Source organism: Mesoplodon bidens, assembly GCF_964165515.1.
Source record: "Mesoplodon bidens genome assembly, chromosome: 19".
NCBI lineage: Eukaryota > Metazoa > Chordata > Mammalia > Artiodactyla > Ziphiidae > Mesoplodon > Mesoplodon bidens.
In genome coordinates this window covers 14,799,595-14,808,614 of record NC_138179.1, presented here as the reverse complement: position 1 = coordinate 14,808,614, position 9,020 = coordinate 14,799,595, and the positions used below count along the sequence as shown (strand labels likewise).

General features: G+C 54.4%; 1 protein-coding gene across 2 annotated transcripts; it reads right to left on the bottom strand.

Moving 5' to 3' along the window:
* Positions 1-3,670: 3,670 nt before the first annotated feature.
* On the bottom strand, positions 3,671-7,972 carry ERAL1 (Era like 12S mitochondrial rRNA chaperone 1). Of its 2 annotated transcripts, XM_081219347.1 has the most exons (10): positions 7,656-7,972; positions 6,381-6,508; positions 6,190-6,267; positions 5,731-5,777; positions 5,506-5,567; positions 5,227-5,339; positions 4,893-5,141; positions 4,602-4,751; positions 4,399-4,479; positions 3,671-4,282 (listed from the first exon to the last, which is right to left on the bottom strand). In XM_081219347.1, exons 1-10 carry the CDS (start codon positions 7,936-7,938, stop codon positions 4,160-4,162), a joined length of 1,314 nt encoding a protein of 437 aa, XP_081075473.1. In that variant the 5' UTR covers positions 7,939-7,972; the 3' UTR covers positions 3,671-4,159. The 2 variants fall into 2 exon arrangements, with proteins under 2 accessions (XP_081075473.1, XP_081075474.1); XM_081219348.1 differs by lacking the exon at positions 4,399-4,479.
* Positions 7,973-9,020: the final 1,048 nt, after the last annotated feature.

Here is a 9,020-nt window from a genome sequence, read left to right as displayed (position 1 = left end):
GGACTGGGATTGTGTCCCCCAACCCCAGGCTGGCTGCCAGGCAAGGGGCAGAGTCTTGCCCCTTGTGACCTTGTGACCATGTGACCTGCAGAAAGGGAGAAGTACTCCCAACTTAACTCCCCTCAGGGTTCTAAGGAGGGAGAAGGATGGAAAAGCCACCATCCAGGAGACCGCCCTCAGCATGAAGTGTCCTCCGGTTCTACTGTGGCCCCTGCAAGCTCCTGATAAGCAAAAGGGCCCCTGCCCTGATAGCCCCAAGTCTGCTAATCAGGGTCTGCAGACTACCCCGCCCAGGCTCAGACTCTCCTTCAGCCCACACCCTGATCGCAGGCCCCTCCACCCAACTTGAGGCCACAGTCACAAGATCTCTGGCTGGTGGAGATATCTCTCCTCTACCTCCAGGACCCCTGAGTGCTGTCCATGCTCACCCCTGGACTTGGCCCCCAGGGTCTAAGTGGAAACCTAGCCAGCGAGTGGCATGAATTTGGCCCTAGTGCCTGAAGGCTTTACTCTGGGAAGGGAGCCTGGACTATCTGTGGGGTCACAGGACAGGAAAGGGGGTCGCAGGGAGGCAGGAGTAGACAAGGATAATTCCTCACTGGGTTGGAGCACCTGGGTCTATAAAGGCTTCTCACCCACATTTCTCACTTAATTCTTACAACTTGGTAAGATACGTATTATCACCAAAGCTCAGAACAGTGGCATTTGCCCCCAGTCACACAGCAAGAGAGTGAAACAGGAAAGGAGAGAAGGAAACTGACATTGGTTCATGCACGCTGGGCTCTGATCTGGGTGTTTGACATGAGTGCTCCCATAATCCTTGTAACCACTGCTTGAGGTAGGTTGGACGGCGCCCATTTTGCATTTGAGGAGACTGAAGCAGAGAGCACTTGGCCCAGAGGCACGGAGCTGGATGCAATGGAGTCGGGACTGTCACTCCAGGCCTGTTACCTCTAAACCTGGGCTTTCTCTATGGCCTCCAGCTGCTTTCAAGAGTATTTTATGAATTTTCAGATGTTCATCAACAGGTCTCGGGACTACCCTGGTGGCGCAGTGGTTAAGAATCCGCCTGCTGGGCTTACCTGGTGGCGCAGTGGTTGAGATACAGGTTCGTGCCCCGGTCCGGGAAGATCCCACATGCCGCGGAGGGGCTAGGCCGGTGAGCCATGGCCACTGAGCCTGCGCGTCTGGAGCCGGTGCTCCGCAACGGGAGAGGCCACAACAGTGAGAGGCCCGCGTACCGCAAAAAAAAAAAAAAAAAAGAATCCGCCTGCCAATGCAGGGGACACGGGTTCAAACCCTGGTCCGGGAAGATCCCACGTGCCGCAGAGCAACTAAGCCTGTGTGTCACAACTGCTTAGCCTGTGCTCTAGGACCTGTGTGCCTAGAGCCCGGGCTCCGCAACAAGAGAAGCCACTGCGATGAGAAGCCCGCGCACTGCAACGAAGAGTAGCCCCCGCTCGCCCCAACTAGAGAAAGCCCACGCGCAGCAACGAAGACCCAATGCAGCCAAAAATAAATAAACTAATTAAAAAGAAGCAACAGGCCTCACCTGTGGCCTTCAACAGCGAGCCCCTGTGGGAGGCGGGTGAGGTAGGCATTAATGTGTTTAACCCCTTCTGTGGACCAGCACTAGCACTGTGCTAAGTGCTTTACCAGCAGCTCATCACCTAGCTCTCACAGCTCTGCGAACTGGGGACTGTTATTACTCCTGTTTACAAAGGCGAACAGGGATGGTCCAAGAAAATGACTTGCCTGAGAGAGCCACAGCTTTGTCAGTCTGCCTCCCCAGGTCAAAGTCTCTCCCCTCCCCCACATGACATCAGTCATCCGACGTGAATGCTTGTTTAGTCACTACTCTGTGGTAGAGATACATTGGTGAATAAACCAGGCCCTCGTGATTATTTGCTTAATATGAATAATCACACAAATAAACGAGCCCATAACAGGGGGATTTAACTAGCCAGGACACACTTCTCTGCAGAAGAGACATTTAGAGATCTGAAGAGGGAATAAGAGTTAACTAGACAAGAGAGGAGGGAAGATCATGCCAAACAGAGTCAGAGCATGTGCCAAGCCTCTGCGACAGCAGGAGGTAAAACACCTCCAAGGAACCGAAAGAAGTTTGGGTCTCTCCCCTCACTCCCCATCCTGGCCTCATCTGCCCCTGCAGAGGCGGGTGTAACTGCTTCCCAGCATACACACCAGATGGTCTAGGAGAGGGGAAGGGGAGGGAGCGGAGAAGCAGACGTGTTCCCCAGAATGGGGGTCCAAGGAGCAGTGGCCCTGCTTTGAGGAGTCTCTACTCCAAGTCTCACCTTTCCCAGAGGCAGAGAACCTAATACAGCCGGGCTCTCACTCTGGGGGCCTTGAGCTCTGACGAACAGCCCCTACCCTTTCCTAAGCTGGCTCCCACGTGAGCTTGGGACTCAGCCAGCCACCCTCAAATGTTCCGGCAGAGGACCCCTCCCCCTAGAGGACCTTGCCCTGGCAGAGGTGGGCAAAGGGTCCGGCCTCCTTGGGTTCAGCATAAACATAGACAGGGGCCGGGGGACTGAAATTTAGGTCAGAGCTTGCCCCAAGATCCAGCTGTCAGGACCCTCCCTGCCTTATAGAGATTCAAACATTCCCATCACCAAAAACAACCACCACCACCTCCCCAGGGCTCTGACCAGCAATTAAGCCCTGCAGGATGGCTGGGGTGAGGCTGTTTTTTCTTCAGCCAGGCCCAGGCCCAGCAGGCTTAGCAAGGTCCATGAAAGAGTATGTGACAAAGGGCCTAATGGAGAAGGGCCAGTGACCTTCAGTCCAAGGAGTCTAGCAGGGAAAGGGTTAAGAGGCAGGGCCTTCCAGAACCCGGGAAAGTGCCCCACCCAGGGGGAGGGGCCAGCTGGTGGATTAAAAGGGAGCAGCTTGAGTGGAGAGGCAGGAGGGACAGGGTTTCTCTACTTCCAAAGGCCTTAGTCTGCAGTTCCAGCCCCAGGTAAGTGGTCCTCCTCTGGGTCTGCTTGTTGGTATGACCAGAGGAGATCTTCTGCTTAATTATGTGATCTCTGGCTTGTTAAACTCCGGCACTGGGTCCCTAAGGACATCTCAACAGACCCTAGCTCTGACGGGCTCTTTGCATCAGTCCCCTTCAGGCTGCCCTTGACCACAGAACCAAGGAGATGCCAGCTAGGGAGTGGGGAGCTGTGTCCACCCCTGACCTGTCCTGCTGTGCCCCCAGTGCCTGGCTCTCTCTGCCACAGTGGTCTCCAAGCCATGCTCCCTGTGCCTCCTGCAGGGCCCTGGCTGGGATATCATCATATACTGTAAGTTTGTGATGAGACACTACAGTATAGATGATGTACTAGTCCGGGTACTCCCAGCTCTGGAGGCTGATGAGGAGGCCAGGGGTGGCTGCAAGCCCACCGTGCTCACTGCTCAGCCTATCACAGCCTGCCGACCGCCAGGGCACTTGGGGGTGGCGAGGAAACCGTTACCATTACTGAGTTTAGTAATGGTAACGGTTCTCTTGCTGCACCCAGAAAACGTGCCAAGAAGATTGCTCGGGACCCTGGAGCAGCCTACTGAAGGGAGGGAGACTCCAGCTCAGACAACGGGGTAGGGGTGGAGGGAATGGGTATGTTTTCTCTTTCCTGTTGTAAAGAAATAAAGATGAGACCCAGAATGCTGCTTGTCTTTTAACTTTATTAGCATCCAAGATTGGAGAGGGGGGTGGTGGGAGGGATCAAGGACTTGAGGAGCAGTGGGAGGCACTATCTCACTCAGGACACGTGGGTCCTTACACAGATGCAAGGTGTACGAACTGAGGGGAGAGGGGAAAGATCTCCCCGCTAACAACTCAGGAAGAAACTCTGGGCCCAATGCCAGGGGGCAACAGTGCTCCCACACCAAAGGGCCAGCTTCTAAGACCTAAGTAGCTACAGGCCCAGGCAGAGGAACTACATGGGAACCAGGCTAAGGTAGATTCCTTCCTCCAGCAGGAGGCACGGCCGGGCAGGGGCTGTGCAGACTTGGACAGCCACCCAGCGGTCAGCCAGCCAGTCACTGTCCAGGCCCGGCTCCAGGCCCTGCAGGCCCCAGGTAGGGGCAGTTCTGGTCAGTGGCTCCCGCCAGCAGCTTGGGCGGGGATGCCTTGGGAAAGATATGAGGGTGGTCACTTCAGGAGTTTCACAGACAGGCGGAGCTGAACTTCACAGAGGAAGATGTTCATGAGGTCGCGGCCCACCTCCTGTGCCACCTGGGAGATCAGGTGCCCCTTCGGACCGATCAGGATCCTCTGAGGGTGGGGTAAAAGACAGGGACGTGAGCCTGCTCTCAGAGCTCCCAAGCAGTCAGGGGAGAACCCCTGCCTAACAGAGTATCGGTTCCTCCTCCAAGCCTGGCCCTGCTTACCATGTGAGATTCTTTGGGCACCAGAAGCTTCTGCTCAATCATCAGCTTCCCGTTTGGCCCTTCCTCCCACATTACCGTCTTCTGCACAGGGAGACATCATGACTGGTCAGGCAGGCCCCGACCCACGCCCTCTTTGGGACCCAGCTGTCTGCTCCGGGTGTGTGCCTGATGGAGAGCCCCATGACCCCGAACTGTGCCTGCACCTGCTGCACGTTGTAGGGCACCTCCTGGGGCAGGTACTCCAGGAGTTTCTCTCGGATCATGTTGGCGCAGATCTCCTCAGGCGTCTGGCTGGTGAGGACTCCACTGTGGAACTCCCAGGGCCCTGGCCGGGCCTGTGCCAGGAGGTATTGCTATGGGCACAGAGGGAGTAGGTAGGCATCTCAGTCCCAAGCAGGACTTTCCCCTCGCTCTCACTTCCAGGAGGAGGAACTCTGAGGCTTGTCTTCACATGGTGGAAACCAAGGGCCAGGCCATGGTCAAGGCTAACTGACCTTGAGTGTTTTCACGTCCTCCTGGCTGAGGGCTGACAACATGAAGATCTCCTGGAAGTGGGGCCAGCCAACCGGCTGAGGGTCTCCCACGGACAGTGTGTTTGGGCCCTTAGCTGCTGGGCTGGAGCAATGGTTGCCCGGCTGTGAGCGGACGGCCTGCCTCGTTTTGAGCTTCTTGCCATCGACCACACCTTCAGTGAGGGCTGCTGTAAGCTCCAGGAGAACTGACTTCTGCTTCAGGCAATCAACCTGGGGGTGGCGGACGGGCAGAGGACTGTGGTCAGTGAGACGGGGCCCTTGAAGTAGACCCCTTCCTCAGGTAGGGGGTGCTCACCTTGTTCATGACAAGGACGCTGGGGACTTGGGAGAACTGGGTCAAGCACTGGAGCACCTGGGGACTGAGCTGGTTCCGAGTCCACTTGTCCGAGACATCCACAAGAACCACAACTGGGAGTTGGCAGTGTAGAGAGGACAAGGTTACAACCACTCTTTCCCTCCAACCCCCCAAATTTCCAGGGTATGGGATCTGGCCAACCCCCATCCCCCCAAACTGCCAGCAATGAGAGGCCATGACCATGTCAACTGGGCTTCAGATTCCCATCCTGAGCCTAACCCAGATCAGCAGATTCCATGCTCTTCCATGGATCTTCTAACAAAGAGAGCTCCAGATGGTGCCTAAGGGACAGACAGACATAGATCAGGAAGGGTCTTGGGAGTGATGCCCTCCTGAGGAGGGATGGGGTGTGATAAGGGGGTTTTCCAGCCCCTATGATGGAATCTCCCCACTCCCTCTTCAACACCTTTCCCCCCTACAACTCCCTGTTTCCCCAGCTATTACCTTTTCTGTTTAGCAGGGCTGATGAGGCCAGGTGTGTCGAGTAGAATCTAAAATCAGGAAAGAGAGATGCCCAGACCCCCGACCCCAGGAGGAAAGATTATGGCCGGGTAGTGAAAGGTCACCCACCCTTGATGTCAGGAGCCTGCCCCCACTTCTTGGCCAAGCTGACTGCAAATTTTTACCCTCCAGCCTTGCTTTAATTCTAGATAGAATCCAGGAGAAAGAGAACAACTGTGAATATTTGGAAGATTAGGAAGCAGTAAAGAGGCAGTGAGACCTTTCTGACTAGATGCCAAAGGGGGAAGGTAGAGAGAGAACCGCATAGGCCTAAAGGAAGAGGAGCCCCCTTCCCTCAGAGAAGTGAGCCTAAGCATCATTTTCTTCAGGTCTAACAGTAAGGGAGACCCTCTTAGCTTCAACCTCTGTCCTGTTTGCTGGACATCCATCGCAAGTACCCACCACCTGGGTCTCTTTCTCTGTGATGACCCCCAGAGCTTGGCTGCGAGTGGTATGCACCTTCTGGGAGACAGGGAACACCTGCCAGGAACAAAAGTCCCAAGTGAGGTCCCAGATCCCTCCAGAACAATCCACGAAGGCACAGTAAGAAGTGAGAAATGAAAGGGTGGGGGGGTGTCAAGGATGCAGCATACTTTTCGGCCCAGCAGCTGGTTGGAGAGGGTTGACTTTCCTGCATTCGGGGCACCCAGGAGGACCACTCGTAGGACTCGGGGGTTCTCAGGCATGTCCGGGCGATGGACCAAGAGGAGATCCTGCTCATCTGTGTGTGGGAATGGGAGGGGAGTGAGAGGTAGTGCAACCTGGATCCCCTGTCAGGTACTTGGTCCTACCCATCCACAAAGGGAATATGGATACAAGATTAGTGCATCAGGTTGAAGCCGAGACCTAGCTCTGAGATTCAGTTTGTCCATTACTTTGTTTATATGCCTTTATCAAGTTCTCTAACCTCTCTAATCCCCTTAGTTTTCTCATATGTAAAACAGAAATGATATTGATGGTAACTACTTACTGTATAACCTCCTTTTGACAGTTGGCAATTGTGTAAAACCACTCAGCACAATGCCTGGCACTTAATACTCAATAACCTTGTGGAATCGTATTGTGTAGTTGTGCCCAGTAAATGTATGTACATGTGTGAAAGTATCTCTATACCAGATAAAGCCAGAAATCCCTCCAGCTCTATCTCACCCTACTAAGGGTACAATGAAGGCTCTGCAAGCTTTCTCAGTCTTTCTGTAATTGCTCCTTATGACACTGCATCGTAATTACCAGTTTCTGTGTTCAGCCTTTAGTCTATGCTACTTGAAGAATAGAGGGTGCTATTTCCAGGTGTACAGTTGACCCTTGAGCAACATGGGTTTGAACTGCACTGGTCCATTTATACGCAGGTTTTTTTGTTTTTTTTATTCTTCACTAAATGTGTACTATGCGAGGTGCAGTTGGTTGAATCCTCAGATGGGAATCGTGGATACGGTGGAGCTGCATATACGGAGGGCCCACAATAAATTATATGAGGATTTTCGATGGCTTGGGTTCTGCACCCCTAACACCTTTACCCCGAGTTGTTCAAGGGCCAACTGTAACTCAGTGTCTTGATAAGTAGATGGGTCAAGTGTGCTCCCCATGTTAGGACAGAGAGCCACAACTCTTCCATGCCTGTGGCCCTTCAATCTCCTGCTCTATGGTTGTGACCAGATCGGTTCCCTCTGGCTCGAAAACTCTTAGCACCTAGTATCTCTTTCCGATGAGATCCTTCACTGCTCGCTTCTATCTCTCGGGGCCTCAAGATCGTTTTCTGTAATACAGAGCCAAAGACGATATCCCCAGAGACTGAGGGATTTCCCCGACACGGGGCTTTCAGTGCTAAGACCGTGACAGTCCCAGACAAATCTATCTGGGCTCTTTACCTCTGTGCATGGACACGGCGGGGACGCGAACATTCAACGAGCTGTCTGGCTGAGAGAGTCCGAGGAAGCAGTCCAGGGCTGAGTTCTGGCCATTAGGGCGAGAAGCCGAGGCCAGGCGGGGACCAGAGAAGGCCGGGCCCGAGACACAGGAGACGCACCTCTGCTGACTGCCCAAGAGCGAGGGGATCCGGGTCACGCATTCCCTCGCGGCGTCGGGACCCGGCTGCCAAACCCCTAACACGGTTCGAAGGAGCACAGTCCCTCGCCTGCCATGGGTAGCCATCGCAACCGCAAGGCACTCCGGGAACTCCCAGGAACGCACCTATGATTGGACAGTGCTGCGGAGAGGCGAGCGAGCAGGAGAGAGCTAGATCGGCCCAAACAGAGCGGAGGAACATGGGACATTGGAGGTTGGCTGGGGTTGGACCGGCTCTGGAGACTGCCCGAGGCTAAGGAACGGGGAAAAAGTGTATTTAGAGTTTGTGTGAGCTTGAAGATCGTTTTGGATTCCCATACGTATCGTGTTTTCTTCTTCTCCTAACAAAGTTTTGTAGAAGGCCCTTCTAGCCCTGCCTCATGAAAGACTACATCTCCCACGAGGCCAAGCGGCAAAATCGTTCTCTTAGCGCCTGACCTCACTAAGCGGGAGAAACTCGCGCAACGAAGGAGGGATGGTCCGGCGCGTGGGGCCGTGTACTGCTCCCCCTGAGGGTCTTTTTAGTCCTTTCCAGCCTCAGGCTTGCAGGATCCCCTCCCAGTGCCCCTCTGGCTTGGCCTAGCGTCGGCAGCGGCCTCCGGCAGTCTGTACCTTTACTTTATGGGAGCCTCCTGTAAGGAGGGGTCGGTGTTCCCGATGAGCAGCAGACCCGGATTTCCCTCCTGTAAGACTCGCCTACTATCTCCTCTCTGAGGCCATTCCTTTCTGGAGAAAAACCAGAGGGTCTGCAAAGGGAGAAGAAGCGGCTTAGTCACCTAGGATCTCCCGGACTGCCTTAGCGGCCTGAGGAACCTGATATACCTTGGCCGATCTGTGGCCTTAAGCCCTCTCTTCATCCTTTGAAGCCTCAGTCAGACTTTTGGAATTGAGGGATAAATGTCGCGGGTTTGGAGGTGCTGAGGATACAGCAGTGAACAAAGCGGACAGAAATCTCCAGCACGGGACTTGTATCCTGGGGGCCGTGCGTGTGTGTGTGCGTGCGTGTGTGTGTATGTGTGTATGAGAGAGAGAGAGAGAGAGAGAGAGAGAGAGAGAGAGAGAGATACCTAAGTGACCTGTGACCTGACAGGAATAGTTTCGGTAGGATGGTCTGGGTGAAAGCCTAAATGGAGTGGGCTTAAGAGAGAATGAGGGGAAAGAAACTGAGG

What these genes read in the sequence shown, in the direction of transcription:
- ERAL1 (XM_081219347.1), bottom strand. Translation starts at nt 7,938, where the DNA reads ATGGCTACCCATGGCAGGCGAGGGACTGTGCTCCTTCGAACCGTGTTA. An exon ending in GCGTCCTTGTCATGAACAAG is followed by an intron (nt 5,142 to 5,226) that starts GTGAGCACCCCC and finishes CGCCACCCCCAG; the next exon opens with GTTGATTGCCTGAAGCAGAA. An exon ending in AGGACGTGAAAACACTCAAG is followed by an intron (nt 4,752 to 4,892) that starts GTCAGTTAGCCT and finishes CTGTGCCCATAG; the next exon opens with CAATACCTCCTGGCACAGGC.